General features: G+C 72.6%; 2 protein-coding genes across 3 annotated transcripts; both read left to right on the top strand.

Annotated features, from left to right (window-relative positions):
* The first annotated feature begins 1,617 nt into the window (after positions 1 to 1,617).
* DEAF1 (DEAF1 transcription factor) lies at positions 1,618 to 10,458 on the top strand. Of its 2 annotated transcripts, none has more exons than XM_037517333.1 (12): positions 1,618 to 1,906; positions 4,019 to 4,116; positions 4,417 to 4,546; positions 4,668 to 4,814; positions 5,092 to 5,231; positions 5,380 to 5,445; positions 6,266 to 6,392; positions 6,599 to 6,727; positions 6,851 to 6,979; positions 7,182 to 7,429; positions 8,354 to 8,443; positions 10,191 to 10,458. In XM_037517333.1, the coding sequence occupies exons 1-12, from the start codon at positions 1,618 to 1,620 to the stop codon at positions 10,293 to 10,295; spliced, it is 1,698 nt and encodes a 565-aa protein (XP_037373230.1). In that variant the 3' UTR covers positions 10,296 to 10,458. The 2 variants fall into 2 exon arrangements, with proteins under 2 accessions (XP_037373230.1, XP_054553394.1); XM_054697419.1 differs by lacking the exon at positions 1,618 to 1,906 and adding an exon at positions 3,248 to 3,274.
* A 7,284-nt stretch (positions 10,459 to 17,742) lies between these two features.
* Positions 17,743 to 22,256, top strand: CDHR5 (cadherin related family member 5). The gene is made up of 16 exons (XM_037515656.2): positions 17,743 to 17,925; positions 18,081 to 18,268; positions 18,505 to 18,555; positions 18,776 to 18,874; positions 18,966 to 19,067; positions 19,148 to 19,267; positions 19,360 to 19,527; positions 19,792 to 19,882; positions 19,969 to 20,066; positions 20,139 to 20,345; positions 20,455 to 20,568; positions 20,637 to 20,720; positions 20,996 to 21,449; positions 21,535 to 21,656; positions 21,810 to 21,959; positions 22,008 to 22,256. The coding sequence occupies exons 1-16, from the start codon at positions 17,871 to 17,873 to the stop codon at positions 22,254 to 22,256; spliced, it is 2,352 nt and encodes a 783-aa protein (XP_037371553.2). The 5' UTR covers positions 17,743 to 17,870.
* Positions 22,257 to 23,193: the final 937 nt, after the last annotated feature.

Genomic DNA, 23,193 nt, shown 5'->3' with positions numbered 1-23,193 from the left:
CTCCCCTCAGCAGTGGATTTTAGTGCATTAGTAGATCTGCCTGTTCTGCTTCCCACTCTCTCTGGTGAATCCTCTCATCCTCACCCCCCCACCTGGGCTTATACCCCAGCTCTTGGGAGCATAAATAAATAAATCTTAAAAAAAAAAAAAGAATTAAAATTAGTGCCTCCCCTGGTGGCACAGCGGTTGAGCGCTGGGCTGTGAGGCTGCCTGCAGCCTCTGCAGCGCTGGTTCGTTCCCCGGCCGCAGGCCAGGGTACCACAAAACAAAACCTAAAAAAAATGTGGCAGAAAAACCGTCTGCAGGGCCTCCCGTGTGGCGCAGTGGGTTGAGTGCGGTGCTGTGAAGCTGTCCGCGGCCTCTGCAACGCTAGTTTGATCCATGCTGACTAGTGAGATACCCACATGGTGCGGCAGACCTGTCCTGACTAGCTGCTCCCCTCAGCAGTGTATTTCGGGTCAGTCTGCCTGTTCCGTTCCCTGCTCTGTCTCTGGTGAATCCTCTCACCTTCCCGCGCCTCTGGCCTGTGCCCGCATTCTTGCATGCATGAATAAATAAATCTTAAAAAAAAAACCCTGCAGACAAGCTGGCCGGGGCCACCCTGGGGACCCCTCTGTGCGCCCCCAGAGTGCTGGTCCAGAGCCCGGCCAACTCTTCTCTAGGCGCCCTGGGCCCAGGTGGGAGGGCAGACCTGCGGGCCATCCTGCGGGTGTGGGGGCACACGGGGCAGGGGAGCCACAAACGGGACAGAAGGGGCCACATAGGGGGCCACGCACGGGGGCGGGGGCGCGCCGGGGCGCACGGGGCTGCGCACGGGCTGGGGGTGCGCCCGACGGCCGCCTAGGGAGGGAAGACGAGGGGTTCGTGCCTCCTGGGTGGGCCAGGAACCCCAGGACTGGCCTCACCACCACCGTCTGCAAACAGCGGCCCCTCCCGGGACCGGCGGCGCGCCCGCCGCCCCGCTCCGTCCCCGCCCGCAGCGCGGCGGCCCGGCAGCCCCTCTCCGCGCCGCCGGCCGCCATCTTGCCCGCGGCCCCGCCCGCCGAGTCCGCCGCGATCCCGGCAGCCTCCGGGCCGGCGCCGTTCGCGTGCCTTCGGCCATCTTCGCTCCTGCGGCCGAAGGGCCCGGCCGAGCCGCGTTCCGGGCTCGCCTCCGAACCGCGGCCGAAGCCCGCCAGCCGGTCGGGCGCGCTCGGGAACCTTCGGACGCGGGGGCGGGGAGCCGCGGCTCGGGGGCGTTCGGCGGCTGCGCTCGGCTCCGCCTCGGGCGGGCTCGGCGCTCGCTCGCGGCGGGGGCGGAGCCTCCGGCGCCCGGTTCTCTCGGCCCGGCCGCGCCGCGCCGGGGCCCGCGGAGTCGGCCCGTCGGTCGGGAAGGCCAGCGGCCCGGCGCCCCGGCGGCGGGAGGCGCTCGCCGCGGCGGCCGGGACCCTCGGCGGCCTCGGGCCTCTTCGGCCCTCTTCGGCTCGGGCCGCCGCGCGGCCGGGCCGCCTCGGGCGGGCTCGGCGCGGCTCGGGCGGGCTCGGCGCGCGCCGGCTCCCGTCGGCGCCGCTCGGACGCGCCTCGGGCCCCCCCGCTTCGGGCCCGGCCCGGCCTTCGGGCGCGCTCGGCGCGGTCCGGATGGAGGACTCGGACGCGGCCGCGAAGCAGCTGGGCCTGGCCGAGGCGGCGGCGGTGGCGGCCGCGGCCGCGGTGGCGGCGGCGGCCGCGGCCGCGGCAGGAGACGAGGCGGAGGAGCCTGTGCTCAGGCGGGACGAGGACTCGGAGGAGGACGGGGACTCGGAGGCGGAGCGCGAGACGCGGCGGGTGACGGCCGTGGCGGTGATGGCCGCCGAGCCCGGGCACATGGACATGGGCGCCGAGGCCCTGCCGGGACCCGACGAGGCCGCCGCGGCCGCCGCCTTCGCAGGCAAGTGCGGCCCGTCCCCCCGCACCTGCCCCTGCACGCCCTGCCCCGCACACGGTCTGCACCTGCCCCTGCACGCGCTGAGCCCTGCCCCGCACGCATCCTGCACCTGCCTGCACGCCCCGCACCTCCCTGCACGCCCAGCACCTCCCTGCACCTCCCTGCACGCCCTGCACCTCCCTGCACCTCCCTGCACCTCCCTGCACGCCCTGCACCTCCCTGCACACCGAGCACCTCCCTGCACGCCCTGCATCTCCCTGCACCTCCCTGCACGCCCTGCACCTCCCTGCACACCCAGCACCTCCCTGCACCCTTTGCACACCTTGCACTTTCCTGCACGCCCAGCACCTGCCTGCACACCTTGCACTTCCCTGCACGCCCTGCACCTCCCTGCACCCTTTGCACACCTTGCACTTCCCTGCACGCCCAGCACCTCTCTGCACGTCCTGCACCTCCCTGCACACCCAGCACCTCCCTGCACGCCCTGCACCTTCCTGCACCTCCCTGCACACCCAGCACCTCCCTGCACCCTTTGCACACCTTGCACTTCCCTGCACGCCCTGCACCTCCCTGTACGCCCTGCACCTTCCTGCACCTCCCTGCACCCTTTGCACACCTTGCACTTCCCTGCACACCCAGCACCTCCCTGCATGCCTTACACTTTCCTGCATGCCCTGCACGCCCAGCACCTCCTTGCACACCCTGCACCTTCCTGCACCCTTTGCACACCTTGCACTTCCCTGCATGCCTTGCATGCCTAGCACTTCTATGCACACATACAACCTCCTTGCAACCCTGGCACCTCCTTGCACAGCTGTTACCTGCTCTTTCATGCCAGTTTACTTTCCATACCCATCCACCCACCTGTTGTACACTTGGCTTGTTGACATCAGTTTGCATCTGTCTTAGGCATTTATCTCCCACATGTGCCCCCAAGTCCAGCCTGCAAGTCTTTCTCAAGCATCTGTTTCCCACCCACAGCGTGTGCCCTGTCTCTTCTGCACATCTGCCTCAAGTGACCAACATGGCAGTGGGCTGCACACACACCTACTCCAGAGTCCTTTCTCCTTGTGCCAGTTCCACCCCTGCTCCCCTTCTGGAACCTTTTAGCACCTGCTTCTTGCTCCTGCTGGCCCTTTCCTGAGTCCTGGGTACCAACCGCAGGCTTTGTCTGCAGGAGCCTGGGGCTAGGGGGCTTTCAGGGGTGAGGGGAGCACCGGGCTGGCCCTTTGTGCACCCACTCCTCTGGCCGTCCGCAGGCCCCTTCCTGGGGCAAGGCCCACCGGCTGGCCCTGCTACCTGAGCATCTCACCTGCAGAACATTCTGGTCGAGTTCATGACCAGAAAGCCTCACGCTGCTCAAAAGCGCTCGTGAGTGGCAGTGCCTCCCTCGTGCGGCTGCTGGGTGGGGCCAAGAGGGTTTTCTTTAGGTCCTTAGTCTCCACGGACCTGTCTCCTTTAACACAGGAGGGTCGTGGTGTCCCTGCCACGGAGCGGTGTGCCCATGGTGCCCACAGCAGCCTTCGCAGCTCTGCGTGTGTGAGCACAGGTGCTCGCTTGTGTGGTCTCCGGGCCGTGGGCGGTGTAGGTGTGAGTTGCAGAGCAGCACGGCCCTGGGAGGTGCAGCCCCACTTTTGCACAAGCCTTGTTTGTTTGGGGTTGCTGGTCACGGCTAGAGCAGGAGTGGTCAGACGCTGTTCCTGAGCACCCCCTGTTGGCAGAGCACCCCAGGCAGGGGATGCGGGGGGTGGGGGGACCCAAAGGGGCCTTGTGGTGACGAGGAGGGAGGGGCTGTGGGGCAGGTGGGACCCTCTGCCAGCCATGTCCTGCGAGTTTTGGGGGTGGCGGCTGGCACACTGGCGGGTTACTGGATCCTGGCCTGGTGGGGCCGGTAGGGAGGGCCGTGGGGTTGGGAATCCGGGGGCAGCTTTGGAGCCAGGCCTGAGGGTCTGGGAATGGGGCAAGCAGCCCGGGGTTGGGGGTTGTGCGCGTGGACAGCGCCTCCCTCTCTCTGGCTTGGTGGTATCGCGTGGGCTGTCCACGGCTGGCTGCCGACCCTGGGCTGGAGGTGCAGCCTTGCTGGGTGGTGTGGGCTGAGGCAGCTCCGTGTTGCAGAGGTGACCACTGTGACGGTGGCCAACGTGGGCGCCTCCGCGGACAATGTCTTCACCACGTCGGTGGCCAACGCGGCCTCACTCTCGGGACATGTGCTGGTGAGCCCTCTGGCGGGGGCGTGCGGAGTGGGGGTGGGGTGCCCTCAGCGCTGCAGGTCACTCCTCGGGGTCCCCAGTGGAAGCCACGTTTGACGGCACAGGAAGCAAACCTGCTTCGCCTCCGTTGGTCTCCGAGGAGGGACGGGCCGGAGCCGCCGGCCTCTGGGCGGCCAGCGGGAGGGGCCCCTGCCCTCGGCTCCCCCGGGCCCTGACGGCACACGGGCGCAAGGCCGCTGGGGGGCCGGTGGTTGCTGTCGGGTTGCGCCGCCCAGGGAGATGCCTGAGGGAGTCCCTCTGCAGTCTGGCAGGACCGCCCTGCAGCTCGGGGACAGCCTGAACACCGAGAAGGCCACGCTGATCGTCGTCCACACCGACGGGAGCATCGTGGAGACCACCGGCCTCAAGGGCGCCGCGGCCCCGCTCACCCCGGGTAGCGCCCTCCCCGCCCGCGGAGCCAGCCCGGGGAGGCGGGGCTGCCGGAGGGCCACGCTGGGGGCGCGCGGGCAGTGGCGGGGCAGGCCTGGGGCCGCCTGACGCTTCCCTCCCCCCAGGCCCGCAGTCCCCGCCCACCCCACTCGCCCCGGGCCAGGAGAAGGGGGGCACCAAGTACAACTGGGACCCCTCGGTGCACGACAGCGAGCTGCCCGTGCGCTGCCGCAACATCAGCGGCGTCCTGTACAAGCGCCGACTGGGCTCAGGTGAGGGCGGGGGCCGGGGGGGGGTCCAGGCGGGGCGGGGGGGGGGGTCCAGGCGGGGACGGGGCAGCCGGCTGGCCCTCACTCCCTAACCCGGGTCCGCCTGGTGGCCTCGGCCGCCGCTTGCAAGGGGATGGGGCCTGGGCCGGTGGCCTCTGGGGGCCGCGGAGTATGGACCCTGCCGGCCGCTCCGGTGTCTGCGGGCGTGGGGCGGGCGGGTGGGGCCGGGCGGCGGCGGGAGACCCCCAGGGTGAGCCGGCCGTGGCCGTGGTGCCCGCAGGCGGCCGGGGCCGGTGCATCAAGCAGGGCGAGAACTGGTACAGCCCCACGGAGTTCGAGGCCATGGCCGGGCGGGCCAGCAGCAAGGACTGGAAGAGGAGCATACGCTACGCAGGCCGCCCGCTGCAGTGCCTCATCCAGGTGCCGCCCGCGGGCAGCAGGGCTCGTCCGCCCGGCGTGCGCTCCCTCGGGGCGGGCGGCCTGCGGGGCGGCGGGAGCCCAGGGGCCGCGCGCCAGGGCTGGTGGGAGGCTGGTGTGGCGGGGTGGTCAGCGTCCGCTCGCCTTTCAGGACGGCATCCTGAACCCTCACGCGGCCTCCTGCACCTGCGCGGCCTGCTGTGACGACATGACCCTGGTGAGTGCCCACCTGCGCCCCCCACCCCCGCCAGGCAGCCCCTCCCAGCCGCCCGCACCCGCTTCCCACACGTTTCTGCCCTGACGTGAGTCGGCCCGAGCTGAGCCACAAGGAGAGTCTTCCTGAGCTGGGCAGTGGCCTCCACCCAGGCCAAGGTCAGGCCCTGCTCCGGGAGCACCTGGCCCTCTCCCCGGTGGAGCGGCCATGTGAGGGGGAGTGTGGAGGCTCTGAAGGCCTTGGGAGCGATCCCCTGACAGCCAGGCCTTGGACAGGATAGCCTCTGGGGGCCCCGGGACCGGTCCCCTCACTCCTGGCCACGGGGAGCCCAGGCCAGCAGGGAGTGTGGCGCCCCCCCCCGCCCCGAGGCCTGGGCCTGGGAGGGGTGGGCAGGAGCCCTGTGGGAGGGTCGCTGTCAGCTGGGCACTCTGCACCACAGGAAGGGGCTTTCAGGACAGAGGTCTGGGACCGGAGGCCAAGGCCAAGGCCAGGGAGCTGGTGGGGCTCTGGGGTGCCCGACCGAGTCCCCTGCCAGCGGGGAGAGTGTCCTCAAGTCCTCGGGCCCCACCCCAGCAGGCCAGCCCCCCCCCACGCCCATCTCCCTCCTCCCAAGGCATAGCCTTGGGTCATCTGCCCCCGCCAGGGTCACAGTTCAGGGGTCAGCCCGAAGGGTCGGAGGGCCGGTGCTGGAGGCCACCCGTGCCTGGCCCCTGTCCTGGCGCGTCGCCGCTGTGTCCACGGAAGTGCCTTTGTCCAGGCCCTGCTGTCACATTAGGAGACACGGGCGGGCGAGCCTCGCCCCTTACTCTGCTGCCCTCCCTAGAGCGGCCCGGTGCGGCTCTTCGTCCCCTACAAGAGGCGCAAGAAGGAGAACGAGCTGCCTGCACCCCCCGTGAAGAAGGAGCCCCCCAAGAACATCACGCTGCTCCCCGCTACAGCCGCCACCGCCTGTGAGTGGGGCAGGCGCGGTCTGCCCAGGCCGGGGCGGGGCCGGAGGGTTGGACTGGGTCCCCACCCTCATGCCCATCCATGGCCAGTTCTTGTGACCCCAACCAGCCCGTGTCAGAGCCACGCGCAGACCCGGCTGCTGGGCATCGGGGGCACCTGGGTGGCGGGCGGGGCCGGCCCCTGAGACTGCTGGCCTCTGCCTTTCCAGTCACCGTCACCCCCTCAGGACAGATCACTACCTCGGGCGCCCTGACCTTTGACCGGGCGTCCACCGTGGAGGCCACCGCAGTCATCTCTGAGAGTCCGGCCCAGGGCGATGTCTTCGCAGGAGCCACAGGCGAGTACGGTCCGAGGGCCCGGCCCCCTGGCCGGTGGGGTGCGGGCGGCAGGCGCCACCTCTGGGCCGAGGACCTGGCTGTGTCCACATGGTGACCCCGTGGTGGCTGGTCTGTGTCCACAGTGCAGGAGGCAGGTGTGCAGCCCCCGTGCCGGGCCAGCGCCCCTGAGCCCCACTACCCCGGCTACCAGGACAGCTGCCCACTGGCTCCCTTCCCAGAGGCTGCGCTGCCCACCTCTCATCCCAAGATAGGTCAGTGCGGGCCTGCGGGGCCCGGCCGTGTCCTCAGCAGGTGGGAGGCCTCTAGGCCGCGGGTGTGTCTGTGCGGCACATGCTCTGGGCAGGCACCGGGCACGCTGGGCGAGGTGGGGCCGGGCCTGCCTCCTGCAGCCCCGCAGAGGGCGGCCAGCCCAGGTTGCGGGGGCCCTCATGCGGCTCCTCGCTGGCCTTGCAGTGCTGACGTCCCTGCCGGCTCTGGCCATCCCGCCCTCCACCCCCACCAAGGCCGTGCCCCCCGCGGTGGTCAGCGGGCTGGAGCTGTCGGAGCAGCGCAGCTGGCTGTACCTGGAGGAGATGGTCAACTCCCTGCTGAGCACGGCGCAGCAGCTGAAGACGCTGCTCGAGCAGGCCAAGCAGGCCAGCTCCTACCGGGAGGCCGCCGCAGCCCAGGCCCGGGCGCAGGCCGACTCGGAGCGCAAGGAGGTGAGGCCCGGCTCGGGGTGGGGCTGGGGGAGGGGCTCCAGAGGGGCTGGGGTGTCCCTGCAGCGCCCCTCCTGCCCGCGCAGCCCCCTGGGCTGGGCCCAGACCCTGCGCGTCCGCCTCCTGGCTGCGGGGATACTCGCGGGGCTGTGCCCAGGGCCCTCGCCGGGGTGGCCCCGTGGCTCTCTGGGCGGGTGCAGGCCGGGCCACAGCGGACAGAGGGTGGTGGCTGTGGGAGGGTCGCGGCCTGCGGTCCTCAGCTGCCCCCACTTGCAGGGCCGCTCAGGCCCAGGGAAGCAGGGATCTCAGGGCGCAGGTGCAGGCGTCACCCCGACCGTGTCCAGCATCCACTGTCCTGAACAAAAGCCCACATGTCCGAGATGGCACCGTCCTGCCCACGAGGCTGGGAGCGCACGTCAGCTTCCCCGCCGTGGGGTGTGTGTGTGGGGGTGTCTGGTGTCTGTTTGGGGGGGGTGTGTGTGGGGTGTCGGGTACGTGAGGCCGCCGTCCTACGGGGCTGGTCTCCGCGCGGGGAGGACGATCTGCAGCTGGGTGGGCGCCGGGTGTGCGCCAGGCCGGGTGGGAGCTGGGTGGCCCCAGCGTGGCCACAGGGTCTCCGGTCTCCCAGGGACCAGCCCGGGCCTCCAGGGACTGCCGGGGCTGCTGCCCAGGCTAGCGTGGACCCCCGTGAGAGCCCCTCACATGTACGGGAGGCGCGGGCGCCCCTGGGGAGTAGGTGGCGGGGCCGACCCAGCGCCGCCGGTACTTTGGGGCAAGAAACGACTCTGGGGCAAGAAACGACTCTGGGCCACGGTGCTGGCAGGACGGACGTGGGGCACCCCAGGGCGGGACAGCAGTGGGACGGGGCGTCCGTGCCAGCCCCCACCGTGCCCCCGCCCACCCATGTCCCCCGGCTGTGCCCCACAGCAGTCTTGTGTCAACTGCGGCCGCGAGGCCCTGAGCGAGTGCACCGGCTGCCACAAGGTCAACTACTGCTCCACCTTCTGCCAGCGCAAGGTAGCGCCCGCCCCTCCGGCCCCCGAGCCCGTGTCCCGCACCCCCCAGCTCCCCCCAGCCTGCCCCCCGCCCCCCATCCAGTCCCCCGCCCCCCTGGCGCCGGCCGCCCTCGGCCCCAGCGCAGCGAGCAACCGCAGCGAGCAGGCAGGGCTGCGGGTGGGCGGGCCTGTTGGTCCTGACCCGAGGCGCGGGGACCTGCGGCCACTGATGCAGTGATGTTTGACCTGGTCGGGAGACGCCCAGCTACCCGCAGTGAGGTCGCTGCCAGCTGTCACCCGCTGACCCCAATGGCCCGTTGTGGCCGCCGGCCGGGGCAGCGGGCGCCTGCGGGCGGGTCCCTTGGGGCGTATCCCCAGGCTCCCGCGCTGACCGGCTGTTCTGGCCAGGTGTGTGCTGAGCTCCCAGGGCGGCCCCGGCACAGCCGGCCTGCAGGCGTCTCCCCCAGCCCGGGGCGTTGGTGGCGTCTTTCCTGCGGGACTGCTGTCCCGGGGCCACCTGGCTGGACGGGGTCAGTCCATCCTGTGCTCAGGGGCGGCCAGTGTGGCCACCGTCGCTCAGTTTCTGCCTAACCCCGGTTGGGGGTGCTGCTCGTGGCCGGGTTGCTGTGGCTGGACCCTTCCGCTGGGGCCGTCCCCCCACCAGGCGCCCAGGGATGCTGGCCGAGCTTCCATGGACGGCGCCAGGGTCACTGCTGGCTGGGCCCCTGCCCTGACCATCGCCGCCAGGCCTCATGGCCTTGCGCCCGGAGCTCGCCCGCTGCTTTGCTCCTTCCGGAGTGTCCGGCTGCTCCATCGGCCTCAGGGAAGCCTCGCTGGGCAGAAGGGCCTGCCTGCGCCCCTGCGCCCCGCCTGGGCCCTCCGCACGGCCTCCGCTGTCCCCTCCCTCCTCCGAGGCGCCCCGTCCCCGGTGCTGCTCCCAGGCGCGTCCCCGACCCCTCTCCCCCGCTGGCTGCCTGGATCTCCGCGTCCAGGGGAAACCCGCACGGGGCCTGCGGGCCAGGCGCCCTCTGTCCCCTTCGCTGGGCCGGCTGGGCAGCCGTTGGGGGGTCCTTCCCTTTCTGCTCGCCGGGGCTCCCCTGTTTGCTCGCAGGGCGGCTTTGCGAGGGAGGGTTCTGGCTCGGGCCGGGCCCCCTGGGGCCACGCAGTCCTGGAGACGGGGCCTGAGTCCTTGGCGCCCGCTGGGGCCGGGTCCCCTGGTCGCCCCTGCCCGTCCCTGCCCCGCTGTCCCGCCCCGGGTCCACCTCTCAGGCTCCCGCCGCTCCCTCCTCGGGTCGCGTTTCCCGCGGCCTCCCCTCGGGCCTCTTGTTCCCGGAGGCCTGTGGTGGGCGTGCCCGGGCAGGCAGGGCGCAGGGGCCACGGGTCCGGCCGGTGCCCCCCTGTGAGGAGACCTGGCTCAGCAGGGCCCGCCCCGCCCCCTCGCGCCTCCCCCACCGCGAACGCGCCGCCTTCCTGGGAGCGCCACACACGCTCGTGCCTCATGCTAGCGGCTGGTCGCGTTACCAAGGTGGACAGTCCCCGCGCCCCTCCGTGGAGGTAAGGTGGAGGCGGGCGCTCGTCCCTCCCGCAGCTCAGCGCTGGACGCCGCAGGACCTGACGCGGGCGGCCGGCGCTCGGGTCACTGGGCGCCTCCTGGCGGCCACCCCCGGGGCCTGCCGGCCGCTGGCCTTCGAGCCGTCCCTGCAGCGCCGGGGTGGGCGCGGGGCGCGGCCGTGGACCCCGCGGCGGCCGGTAACGCGCGCCCCCCGCAGGACTGGAAGGACCACCAGCACGTGTGTGGCCACGCGGCAGCCGTCACCGTCCAGGCCGACGAAGTCCACGTCGCCGAGAGTGTGATCGAGAAGGTCACCGTGTGAGCCGCCGGCGCCACACGGGCTGCCAGTGGGCAGCGGAGGACCCACGAGGCCCGAGGACGTGGGGACCCCGCAGGAAGAAACTTGCTGGCCAAGTCGTCCACAGACTCCTAGAGACCTGGTCCCTGGGGCCCGGGCGCGGCCCCGACGGGCGCCCGTGCCGGCCTGTGCGCGCCGCGGCGTCCTGGGCGTCTGTCAATAAAGTGCACCAGCCCCTCCGGCGGCCGCGCTCCTCCCTGGCAGGACCCAGCTGCCCCTCCTGCGGCCCTTGTGGGGAGGCCGTCACCCCTAGCCTCAGGCGGCGAGTCCTCAGGCTGGCCCACCGGTGACCCGGGAGGCCCTTCTCCAGGCTGCAGCTCCCCATCCAGCCGGCCCGGCAGGCGGGCTTCTGGCTGGGAGCCTCTGGGTCTGGTGTGACCTGTGCGGTCACCCATGTTGTGGAAGCGTCCACAGCTCCCAGAAGTGCCCTCCAGGCGCAGCCCTGGGCTCAGGGCCACTTCCCCTCTGGCCTAAGGCCACGCCTGGGGACAACGGAGCTGCTCAGTGGTGACTCTGCCCTCAAGCCTGCTGCAGGCCAGCGCCCTCCCCGGGCTCCTGCTTCCGGAAGGTTCTTCCACATTGTAGCACCAGCCTTGCTGTTTGGGATACTTGCTTGGGGAGGCGAGGAGTTTCTGGGGCGGTCTGACTGCTGCCCCGCCCTGGCGCCCACCCGCGGCTCGTGGGCACAGGTGTTCCTGGAAAGTCCTGGGTCTCCAGGGAGGGTGGGCAGGGCTGGGGGTCAGGGAGGGCCGCTGGCACTTGAGCAGGGGGCCTCCGTGTAACATTGTCATACGCTCGGGGGTTCCTGATGCCCCGGGCCCCGCATCCTGGCCTGAGAGCCAGGTGACCGGGCCTTGCCGTGGGCAGGGGGCCAGGCACCTTGAGCCTGTGGCGGGGCCAGGGTGTGGGGCTGGCTGGGCGCCTGCAGCCTGTGGGGCAGCCCGCGCAGGTGAACCAGGACTCGTCAGGGAGCCAGGCCCTGCCTCATGCACCTGCCAGGGTGTCCACAGTGGGAAGGTGCCTAGGGGCAGGGCGCGGCCCCCTCGGGTACGCACCCACCACCAGCGGCAGGACCCTCATGGCCTTGAGCTCCAGGCCAGGGGTCTTGGCGCGCCGGTTGCTGTGTGGCTGGGGCTCGGGGTGGGGGGAACCGGGGCGGCGCGCCTGGCTGTGCAGCGTGGTGCCCTTGGCCTCCCGGCGCCCCAGGCCCGGGAAGGCGGCCCAGGGAGCAGCAGCGTGAGCGGGCGGGGCAGGAAGGAGGAACGAGGTTGCAGCCCTTCAGGTGGCACGTGGGTGCCGTGGGGGCCACGCAGCCACGTGGCGCTGATGAGCAGCCGCTGGGGCGGCCCCGCGAACCTACAGTGCGGGGTGGGGCGGGGAGGCCCGCCTGTCCACGCTGATGGGGCAGAGGCTGAAGGTGGAGGCCGTGCGCAGCAGAACATCCCTTGCCAGGAGGGCGAGGCAGGCGGGACTCAGTGGCCAGACGCCGCCCTGCGCCTGGGGAGGTGGGGTCCGGTCGCCACGCCCGCCACGCCCACCCTCGCACTGTTTCTCGGTCCCTCCAGCTCGCGGTGGCCGGAGGGGTCCCCGGTGCCCAGTCTGCGCCCGGACGGTGGGCTGGGTGGCCAAAGTCGCTTGTTGCGGGGCCCTTGGCTTGAAGGTTAGCGGCTTCGCTTGGGTGGTAGATGCCAAGGCCGAGGCCACACCGGCCCCGCCCGGGCGTCCCTCCCCCGACACCCCCGCCTGAGGGCGAGGCGGGCGCTTCCGAGGGCGCGCGAGCCCCGACCCGCCCTTCGGCGCCCGCGGCGTCTTCGCGCTCGACCAGCCGCGCGCTGGGGATCGGAGCCGCCGTTCGGGCCCCCAACCCCTGCAGCCGCCCCGCAAACTCCCAGGCTGCAAGCCCCGTTGGTGGCTGCACGCCCCGCCGGGCCCCACACCCCGCGCCCCTCGCAGGCTCCTCGGCGCCGCGGCCCTGGGGAGCTGCGACCCGCGGCCACCGCCCGCCCCACCTCGCGGGCCGGCCGAGCGGTCGGGGCGCAGCGGAGCCCCCGCAGTTAAGTGCGCCGGGCAGAAGGGGGGCGCGGGCGGAGGGCCCAGCCCGGGGGCTCCCCGGTACCCCCCAAGAAAAGCCCCAAGAGCGCCCTGCCCCCCGCCCCCACCTGGAAGCCCGGCGCGCTGGGCTGCGCTCCCGCCCCGGCCGCGGGGGCCCCGGGACACTGGCGGGCGAGGCCGCGGCGCCCAGGAGGGGGTTCAGGCAGCGCCGGGCCAGGGGGGCGCCCCGCCTCGGGCCTCGCGAGACGGCCGGGCGAGGGGTCGCCGGGGGGGAGCAGGCGCGGGGGGGGGGGGTCGGCCCCGCCTTCGCGGAGGCGCTTCCCCGCTCAGGAGCGCGCGGGCGGGCGGGCGGGCGCGGGCTGTCTCGGCCGCGCCCGCGCCCGGCAGGGGCCCCCGGGCTGCGCCCCTGGGGTCGGCCGGTGCCCCCGACCCGGGCGCCCCTGCGGGCGGCGCGCCCGGCCCAGGACGTCCCTGGCGCGGTCACGGCCCCGGGCACAGGCAGCGCCGCGGCCCGAAGGCCCCAAGACGCGGCGGAGGCCCGCGGGGCGCAGACAGACAGACAGACAGGCAGACAGACAGACAGGCAGACGGCCCGGGCGCCCGGGAAGGCAGGTCTCCGCAGCTTCGCCTGTTGCCAGTTTGCTTTGCTTTCGGGAAGCTCGGGTGTCCCGCGGACACGGGCGCGAGGGCGCGTGGTCCGGAGGGTGCGAAGCTCGCGGTCCGCGGAGGCGGCGTTTCGCGTTTCCTCGGCGCGTCCGCAGGGCCGGGCGGCGCGGCCTCTAGGACTGTGTTTAGTGATTCATGCCTGCGTGAGTCCAGTCCCGGGCAGGGCCGCCCACAGGGCCGCAGACCCCGCCCGTCTCCCCCTGCTCCCCTCAGCGGCGGATCTCAGCGGGTGCCCCTGTTCCGCTCCCGCTGTCCGGGGCGTCCTCCACCGCGCCCCTCGGCCTGCGCCGGCCCCGGCCTCCACGAGCACGTCTTTAAGAAACTGCCAGAGGAACGGGAACCACGCGCAGTGCATTTTCTGCCCGTAAAGGAATTACAACCCAGTAACAGAAAGCAGGAACATCTTCAACATTGTGGAAATGACACGACTCCAGTCAATTCTAAGTGATCTGTGGCTTGAAGACGAGATCGCAAGAGAGATCAGAACACCCGCTGCACGGAAGCGAAATGAAAATACACCCCAGCCTGCGGGGCGAGGCCAGAGCAGCGCGTCAGGAAATTCACAGCAAAAGAAAGAAGAGAAAAAGTGAGCGTCCGCTCATTTCCCAAAGACGGAACCCTTGAAGCCACCATGATATTCACTGGCTCAGGAAAAAACTGGAAAAAATCACATTCATGAAAAAAAATGTCCAACCTTCCACATGTACCTACTTTTCATTTTTATTTCATTAGCTTGATGTCTCTTCTTTTTTCTTGTAAAGATTTATTTGTTTAGGGCCTTCCTGGTGGCGCAAGGGGTTGAGCACCACACTCTGAAGCCATCCGCAGCCTCTGCAGCACGAGTTTGATCCCCGGCCAGGGAGAAACCCACAGGGCGCAGCAGACCCCTCCCGACTCGCCCGCTGCTCCCCTCAGCCGTGTATTTCGCTTGGTCTGCCTGTTCTGCTCCCCGCTCTGTCTCTGGTGGATCCTCTCACCACCCACCCCCCACGCATCTCTGGCCTGTACCCCAGCTCTTGTATGCATAAATCTTTAAAAAAAAAAGGATTTATTTATTTATACAAGCACTGGGTACAGTCAGAAGCGCGGGAGGATGAGAGAATTCAGCAGAGCCAAAGCGGGGAGCAGAACAGGCAGGTACACTGCTGAGGGGAGCAGCAGGTGGCAGGAGAGGTCTGCGCACCATGTGGGACCTTCGCCGGCAGCCGGGGATCAAACCAGCGCTGCAGAGGCTGCGGGCAGCTTCACAGCCCAGCGCTCCACCGCTGCACCACGGGGGAGGCCCTCTCTTCTTTTTAAAATAATTTAAAAAAGATTTATTTATTTATGCATACAAGAACTGGGGTGCAGGCCAGAGGTGCGGGGATGGGAGTGTTAGGGGGCACAGGATGTCCTAAAGCTGATCCCATACAGGCTTTGTGGACTCCACCCCCACCCCAGGCCACAGCCAAAGACCCTGGGGACTCCACATCGAGTCCCCACCCAAGGGAAGGTGGCTGGGACCTGAGGGTGGGGTTCAGCAGCCAGGTGGGGATAAAGCCAGACCCGTGGGCTTTTGGGGGGGGGTCCCCCTTTTTGGCTCTCCGCCAGCTCGCAGCGTCCGGCCAGCTCGGAGAGGGCCTTTGGGTTTCCAGGTCGGCGGATCGGGTGGGACGCATGAAAGACTTGATTTCCCTGTTTTCTCCCTGAGTTGTCCATTTCCTCAATTCCTTTTCCCTTGCCAATAAACCATTTATGAACCTGTTGTGTGTGCCTGCCGTGGAGTGTTCATAAGTCCCTTGTAAGCGCGCGGGTGAGGCCCCACAGCCAGGAACCCGTTTTATTTTATATCGAGGTTGCCCTATAACAGGAGGAGTCCCCAGTGGCAGAGCGGGGAGCAGAGCAGGTAGACCGACTGAAGCACCCTGCTGAGGGGCGTGGTGGGGAGACAGGTCTGCTGCGCCTGTGGGTCGCTCCCTGGCCGGGGATGGAACTGGTCCTGCAGGGGCTGGGGACGGCCTCATAGGTTGCGTCTTCATCCCTTGCGCCACCAGGGAGGCCCTGATTTCTCTTCTTCCCTCGTTGTTCATTTTGGGGCAGTGTCTGCTTCTCCCCGATGTCACACCCCCCGCCCTAGGGGGAGTCCCGGCTCCCCCAGGCCTCGGTCTGCGGTCAGCACCGGGCAGCCCTTCACCTGACCCTGCCGTCAGCGTCTCAGCCAGGCGGCAGCAACCCACCAGCGACCGAGGCCGCTTAGGAGGACCAGAAGCGCCCCCTAAAATCAGAAAGGAGGGGCGTCCTCGCTCACCTCCTGCGCAGCCCTGGGAGCGCGGGTTTCCTCGGGACGCGGCTCCCTGGTCAGACGCTGCCGGCCGCGGCTGGTCCGCTCCGGGCGGCTTAGCTGCTGGGCGCGGGCGCCCGGGAAGGCCGGGAATCGCCGTCCGGCGCTGTAGGGTTTAAAGTCTAAGCCGGGGCCGCCGCGTATTTTTGAGGGCTTCGCGGCGCCGACCTTAAAGCCTCATTCTACTAAATCCCCGCGGGCGGGCGAGGCCCCGCGGCGGCGCCAGGTCCCCCCTCCCGCCCCGCCAGGCCCAGGCCCGCGCCCGCCCCCCCAGGCCGCCCCGCGCCCGCCCCCCGCGGCGCCCGCTCCCACTCGGGGGGCGCCCCCGTCCCGGCCTCGACCCGCGGGCGCCCCCGCCGCCTGCCCCGCGGGCGCGTGGTCGGGGGGGCCTGGCGCGCGCCGGTCCCCGCGGGGCGCCCGGCCGGCCCCCCCAGCCCGCCGAGGGGCGCCGCCAGGACGCTGGGGGCGGGCGCGGGTCGGGGCGACAGCTGGGGGGGCGGCCCTGACCTTCTGCGCGATCGATGGGGCGCGGCCGCCGGGGTCCGGCCGCGCGCTATAAAGGGGCTGCGGGGCTCGAGCGGGGCAGCACCCCCGGCGCGCCCCACCATGGCCACCCCGCCCCGGATGCTGCTGCTGCTGCTGCTGCTGCTGCTCTTCCTCGGGGGCTCCGTCGCGCACCCCGCGCTGCCCAGGTGAGCCGCGTCCCGGGGCCGCGCCAGCCCGCGCCGAGCCCCCCGCCCTGACCGCCCCCCGCCCTGACACCCCCCCCCGCCCTGACCCCCCCCCCCCCGCCCCAGGGCGCCGCGGCACTCGGACGGGGCCTTCACCAGCGAGCTCAGCCGCCTCCGGGAGCGCGCGCGGCTGCAGCGGCTGCTCCAGGGCCTGGTGGGGAAGCGCAGGTGAGGCCGGCGGGGCGCGCGGGGGCGCGGGCTGGGCCGCGGGGCTCCTCGCGGGGACTGACTGTGCCGGGCGGGGCAGCGAGCCGGACGCCGAGGCCGGGACCGGGACCGCCTGGACCAGCTCAGCCCGTGGCCACTTCTGCGTGCCGTGGCCAGACTGGCCGGCCCCGCGCGCCTGGTGAGGACCCCGCGCTCCCTGCCTCCCGCCCCCCACCCCGCTGGGGACCCCGGGCCCCTGGGGGGAGGGAGGAGGCCCGGGAGGGGTCTCAGCGCGGCCCCCCGCGTGTCTCCCTGCAGGGCGCCGCGGAGGGATCCCCCGGGCCCGGCCTGGTCTGCTCTGCTGCCGCCGGGTCCGAGGTCGAGGTCGGAGGTCCTGGTTTCAGAGCCAGCAGCCCCCCGGCTGAGGGGCCCCCGCTGAGGCCCTGCTGAGGAGGCGCCTCCCCACCATGGGAGGGGGGTGTGGGGAAGGGGGCGCCCCCAATAAAAGAGGAAATGAGACCCTGGCCCTCTGTGCGCCCCACCGCCCCAGGCCCCTCTTGACACCAGGAAGGGCGCTGCCCCGCCCTCTCGGCACCCCTATCTGGGCATCAGCTGACCCCCTGGCCCCCCACAGCCTACTCTGCAAACAGGCAGAGATCTGGGGGCTCAGGGCTCCCAGCACCTGCCCCAGGGGCTGGGGCCAGGGGCCGTGGCCCTGGAGCCAGGGGACCTGGGAGGGCCTGCACCTGCCAGGCAGGAGGCTGGGTGGGCAGGGAGGCCTGGAAGGGAGGGCGCCCCATCAGAGCCCCTTCCCTCCCCTGACACCCCAGAGCCTCTCCCCAGTGGTGGGGGCACGACAGGGGCAGATGGGTCAGAAGAGGGCATCAGAGCCCCTGGGGACCCAGCAGTCCAGAGCGCCCGTTCCCAAGGCCATGCCCTGCCCCGCCCAGAGGAGGCCAGAGGTTTCCGGGACAGCAGGACACCCCCAGGTCACGGCCATTTCCTTCCAGACAGAGGGAGAGGGAGTGGGCACGCAGGGGACACCAGGTCTGGGCTTCGGGGGCAGCTGCAGGGGCTCGATGAGTCCAGTAGGTCATGGGGGGGTGCGGTGGGGTGCACGGGGCGAACACCCAGAGCCAGGCCCTCCCCCTCCCCTGCCCTAGGCCTCTCCTCAAGCCCAGCCCTGGCCCCCACCCCAGCCCCCACCCCCTCCCTCAGCCCTAACCCCTGCCCCCTCGCCCCAACACCCCCGCCCCCACTCTAGCCCCACCCCTCCCCGGGGCCTAACCCTCTCCCCAGGTCCCTGCCCCTAACCCCAGCCCGCCCCGCCCCCCTCCCGGTTCCCCCCCAGCCCCACCCTCTCCCCTCAGCCTGTGGGCTGAGCCTCCAGCTGGCAGGGGGCTGGCTGGGAGCGACCAGGTCTCCTCTGGGGGAGCCAGGCCGCCGGCCCGCGGGAGCCCCCTAGGTGGAGGCCGTTGCCGTAAAGGATCATAAAGTGGGGTGGTGCCCAGCAGGGCGAAGGTCGCTGGAGAGAGCCGGCTCTGGAGGCGGCACTGCGGGTCGGAGGGTCCTGGAGGCCAGACGGCTGGACCCTCCAGGGCTGAGCGTTACCCGGACGCCCAGATGGGGGCTTGGGCCGTGCTGTTGTTGCTGCTCGCAGCCGCCGCCCAGGGCAATGGTACCTGTGGGCAGCAGCGGGCGGCGGGCAGAGGCGGGCGGCGGGCAGGCAGCAGGCGGGCGGTGGTGGGCAGCAGGTGGGCAGTGGCGGGAGGGCAGCAGGTGGGCAGTGGCGGGAGGGCGTGGGCGAACGCACGACCCCTGCCCCGCCCCCAGCCTGCTCCATCAAGCAGAACGTGCTCGTGGTGGAGGAGAACACACAGCTCTCTGAGCCAGTGGGGACCATCGAGGTCCCCAAAGACCAGGAGGTGGTTCTGGGGCCCGAGTCCACCCCCGATGCATTTCGGATCCAGAACCAGGAGGACCAGACCCAGCTCTTCCTCGACCTGAGTCCCGACTACGAGGTGCTCAGGGCCGTGGGGCCGGTGGGGGCAGCCTGGCGCCTTCTCCACAGACAGGCTTTCTGGGTGCTGGTTTTTCTGGGGGGGTTCCCGGGCAGCGAGTGACCCTGAGGGCTGGAGGGGCGTGGGGACCTGAGGGAGGACACCCCCTGGCAGTGCCTGGCGCAGCCCCGGCCCCCCAGTGAGGCAGGAGGTCGCCGAGGCCAGCTGGGCAGTGGCCCCCTCACCCCTGCCCGCAGAGGAACGACGTCCTGCTGGCCCACCTGCTCTGCAGAAGGGGGGACACCCTGGTGAGTGCGCCTGGCCCTCCTCCAGAGGCCCACCTCCTTCCGACCCTCCGGGGCCACGCTCCCCCCCCACACCCCCATCCTGCCAGCCCCGCGGGCGTCTCTTCCCACTGCCCCGCTGGCCCCTCTGCCGCCCACCCCATCCACGCCCAGGGCCCCGCCGCCCCGCTCCCGCCCCTTCCAGGCCCGCGGGGCACCCCGAGGCTGAGCGCTCCGCCCCCAGGTGACGCAGCTGAGGGTGTTCCTGACTGTGCTGGACGTCAACGACAACGCGCCCACCTTCCCCTTCGGGGACACCCCCCTGAACGCTTTGGTGCCCGAAGTGAGGCGGGAGCCTGGGGGAGGCGGGGGTGGGGGTGGGGCGGGCCCAGGAGCTTGGCCAAACCCACCCCCACCCCCCACCCCGCCCCCAGGATGAGAGGGTGAACGCCACGGTCATCCCCGAGGCGGACCTGCAGGCCACGGACCTGGACAAGAGCGACACCCTGTTCTACCATCTCGAGGAAGTGACCAAGGTCAGTGCCCGTCCCCTGGCGCCCGCCCCCCGCCCCTGTGCTGCCCCCACCCCCGGGTCTCAGCCTCTCGCCCCCCCCAGAATGCCAGCCTCTACTTCCAACTGGCGGGCGTCAACCAGCCGGCCCTGAAGCTGAGGAGGTCGCTGGCCTTCATCGACCTCGACCGCTGGCCCAACATGACCTTCCAGCTGCTGGTGCAGGTGAGCGGCCCCGCCCCCGCCGGGCAGCCCCCCCATCACCCCCTCCATGCCCCCTGCCGCCCCCCGCACCGGGCTGACCCTGCTCTGTGCAGGACACTCAGGACTCTCAGGATTCCACCCACACGGCCACAGCCACCCTGGTGCTGCGGGTGCAGCCGGCGGACCTGCGGCCGCCCTGGTTCCTGCCCTGCGCCTTCGAGGACCTCCAGAACTGCGTCCAGGCCCAGTACCAGGGGGTGGTCCCCACGGGCATCCTGCCGGTACTGGGGCCTGGGCTGGGCTAGGGAGCGGGAGCGGGGTTCCCTGACAGTGGGGCCCCAGACTCCCGAGCGCAGCGGGGCTCCGTGAGCGTCCCTTGCGTGCCCACCCGGTCCCAAGACAAGCTGTGACTGGACCGGCCAGTGGACACCTTAGCAAAGGACCCCCGGGGGCCGGTGGCTGCGTGCCTGGACACTATGGCACCGCCGCTGCTTCGGGCTGAGCCGGGTGCCCACAGCAGCCCTACAGCGCCCCCCTCCCCGCAGCTGGGCGCCCTTCCCCTGCACCCCGGGCCCCTCTACGCGGTGGACGGTGACAGGGCCATCGACCAGCCCATCGTCTACAGCATCCTGCAGGGTGAGTGCGGCCGGCCAGCGGGGTGCGGGTGGTGTGCGCAGAGCTGGGCCCCTCAGGGCCGGCACCAGGGGCCTCTGCTCCCCCAGGCAACGATGACCTCACCTTCGACATCAGCGCGGCCTCGGGCAACCTCACCATGGCCAGGAGCGTCCCCAGCCCCCGGACCTTCGTTCTGCTGGTCAAGGTGGGTGCCACGTGCGCCCCGCCCCACCGCCCAGCACCCCCAGGCCTGCTGGTCACCGCGCTGTCCCTGCAGGCCGAGCAGGAGGACGGGGCGCGGTACTCGGTGACCCGGGTCACCATCACGGTGGAGGACCGCGACGCCAACGGCAGCGTGCCCACCTTCCCCCTGCGGCTGTACCACGGCTTCCTGGTGCTGGGCGGGGCCCCGGGCGTGGCCGTCAAGGACAGCTCGGACCCCTCGCAGCCCCTGACGGTCCGGGCCCGCGACTCCGTGTTCCCTGTAGGCACCCCGGCCGCCCGCCCCGCGCCGCCGCCCCGCGCCCCCGCCCCGCGCCCCCGCCCCGCGCCCGGGCCTGCGGGTGGCGGTCGCCTGACTGCGCCCCGTCTAGGGCTTCGACCCGGCCTTCGCCTACCGGATCACCAACAACTCGAAGTTCCGGATGGACGGGGAGGCCGTGCTGACCACCCCCGAGCTGGTGGCCCCCGGGGTCTACGCCGCGGAGGTGAGGGCGGGGCGGCCGGGCGGGCGGGGGCGGCGAGGCGGCCAGCAGGACGAGCCCCTGCCCCGCAGGTGGAGGCCACCAACGCGGTGACGCAGCGCCAGGCGCGCACGGAGCTGCAGGTCCGCGTGCTCCCCGAGCCCACGCCCCCCCAGGTGAGCCGCGGCGTCGCGCCACAGGAGGGGCGGCCGGGGGTGCGGGACCCCAGCTCCCCGGGGCCCCTTGGGGCCTCCTCCTGGCTCGGGGCACTGACGGGCACTCCTCCGGGCCTTCTCCCCCCGCGCCGCGCCTCAGGGGTCTCCAGCACGCCCGCGCGGGAGACGCTGCCCACCTCAGGTACCCGCTGCCGGCGCAGGGGGCGGAGGGGCGGCGAGGCTGGGGGAGGCGGGAAAGGGCAGAGGGCACGTGGCAACCAGGTCGGGCCGCTCAGCCCCGCCTTGGGGGGGACCCCTGCCCCATCGCCGTCAGCCCGAGGCCGGGGCCCCGCAGGCTGGTGTGCGGCCGGGCGCCGGCGGTAAGTGAGCTTGGTATTGCCCGCAGGGACGCCCGGGACCGGGGCAGTGACGGGGACCGTGACGGTGACGGGGGCAGTGACGGGGACCGGAGCCGGGACCGGGGCAGTGACGGGGACTGGGGCAGTGACCGGAGCCGTGACGGGGACCGGGGCAGTGACCGGGGCAGTGACGGGGACCGGGGCAGTGACGGGGACCGGAACCGTGACCGGGGCAGTGACCGGGGCAGTGACGGGGACTGGGGCAGTGACCGGGGCAGTGACGGGGACCGGAGCCGGGACCGGGGCAGTGACGGGGACCGGAACCGTGACCGGGGCAGTGACCGGGGCCGTGACCGGGACCGGAACCGTGACCGGGGCAGGGACGGGGACGGTGACCCGGCCCGGGACCGGCGGCGGCGGCGCGGAGGACGGCGCGGCGGGCGGCGGCCACGCTGAGGACGGCCGCTTCTCCACAGCGCAGATGGCCGCCCTGGGCGGGGTGCTGGGCGGGCTGCTGCTGCTGGCCCTGCTGGCCCTCGCCGTCCTGGTGCGCAGGCACTACGGCCACAGGCTCCGGTGCTGCTCCCGCAAGACCCTGGTGAGGCCGGGGCGGCCGGACTCGGGGGGCCGCCGGGGACCGCGGGGGGCGCGAGAAGGGGGGGGCCGGGCCAGGGGCGCCCCGCGGAGCCGGGCGGGCGGGCGGGCGGGCGGGGGAGGCGCCCGCGTCCCGCTGAGCCCCCCGCCTCCCCAGGAGCCCCCGCCGGGCGGCCGGGCTGGAGGCCACGAGAACCCGGCCTTCCTCGGCCCCGACCAGGCCAACTGGGCGCCGGCCCTCGACGCCGCCCCCCGCGCCGCCCCCGCCGACCAGCCGCCGGCGACCCCCGAGCCGGAGCCGGAGCCGGCGCCGCAGCCGCAGCCGGAGCCCGCGCGCCCCGCCGGCGCCCCCGAGGCCCCCGCGGCGGCCCGGGACGAGGACGGCCCCGCGGCCGTGAGGTCCATCCTGACCAAGGAGCGGCGGCCCGAGGGCGGCTACAAGGCCGTGTGGTTCGGCGAGGACGTCGGCGCCGAGGCCGACGTGGTGGTGCTCAACGCGCCCTCCGCGGACGCGCCCGGCGCGGGCGACTCGGCCAGCGACTCGGCCGAGGACGCGGACGCGGACGCCGCGGGGCAGCCGGACGGCGACTCCACCTACATCTAGGGCGGCCGGCCCGCGCCCCCCCGCGCCCCCCGGCCCCCCCCGCCCCCCCGCGCCCCGCGCGCCCCCCCGCGCCCCGTGCCCCGCCCCCCCGTGCCCCCCGCGCCCCGCGCGCCCCCCCGTGCCCCCCCCCCCGCGCCCCCCGCGCCCCGCGCGCAGAATAAAGCGACTCTGGGAATCGGGCTGCGCGTGGTGGCGCCGCGGGGCGCCGAGGCGGGGTGGGGGGTGGGGGGGCGGGGTCCTGGGGGTGCGAGCGCCGCTGGGGTAAACCACCTGCCGCGCGGGGGCGCGCCCCGCGCTGGGCGCCAGCTGCGCCTCCAAGTTCCTCTCGGGGTGACCGCGGGAGCCGCCCGAGCCGCAGAGCTGCGGGGGAGGGGCGTCGTGTCGGGGGGCCACCTCGCCCCCCGCCCCCCTCAGGGCCCCCTGGGGGCTCGCCGGCGGGTGCCCGGGGTCGAGGCCAGGCCCGGCGCGGTGCCCCCCGCGGGGGCCGGCGCCCGGCTGAGGCGAGGGGCGCTGGCCGGCCGGGAAGGGGCGGGTCAGCTGTGGGGACCGGGGCCTCGGGGCGGGGGGCGGCCTCCTCCGGGGCGATGTCGCGGGGCGTCCTCCAGGGCCCCTGCCCGCGCGTCCGTGCGCCCCCGGCGCGCGCCCTTCCAGGGGCAACCCGAGCTCTGGTTTCCGTTCCTGCCGGGCCGGCCCGAATCCGCGGAGCCCGGCGCCCGCCCGCCCGCGCCCCGCCCCGCCCGGCCCGCGGGGCGCAGAGCCCGGCACGTGGGGCGCGCGCCGCCCACGGCCCGCCCGCCCGCCCCTTCCGCGGCCCTAGAGGCGCCCGCCGCGGGCCTCCGGGAGACGGCGCGGTCCGCTCCAGGTACCGGGCCGCCCCTCGCCGGGCCACGGGCTGCGGGGCCGCGCAGCCGAGGGCCGGGCGGCGACTTGCGGGCGG

The sequence above is a fragment of the Talpa occidentalis genome, unplaced genomic scaffold, assembly GCF_014898055.3.
Source record: "Talpa occidentalis isolate TD23 unplaced genomic scaffold, MPIMG_talOcc4v2.1 talOcc4.17, whole genome shotgun sequence".
Lineage (NCBI taxonomy): Eukaryota > Metazoa > Chordata > Mammalia > Eulipotyphla > Talpidae > Talpa > Talpa occidentalis.
The sequence above is the reverse complement of the archived record's forward strand: the minus strand, read 5'-3'. Positions and strand labels throughout refer to the sequence as shown.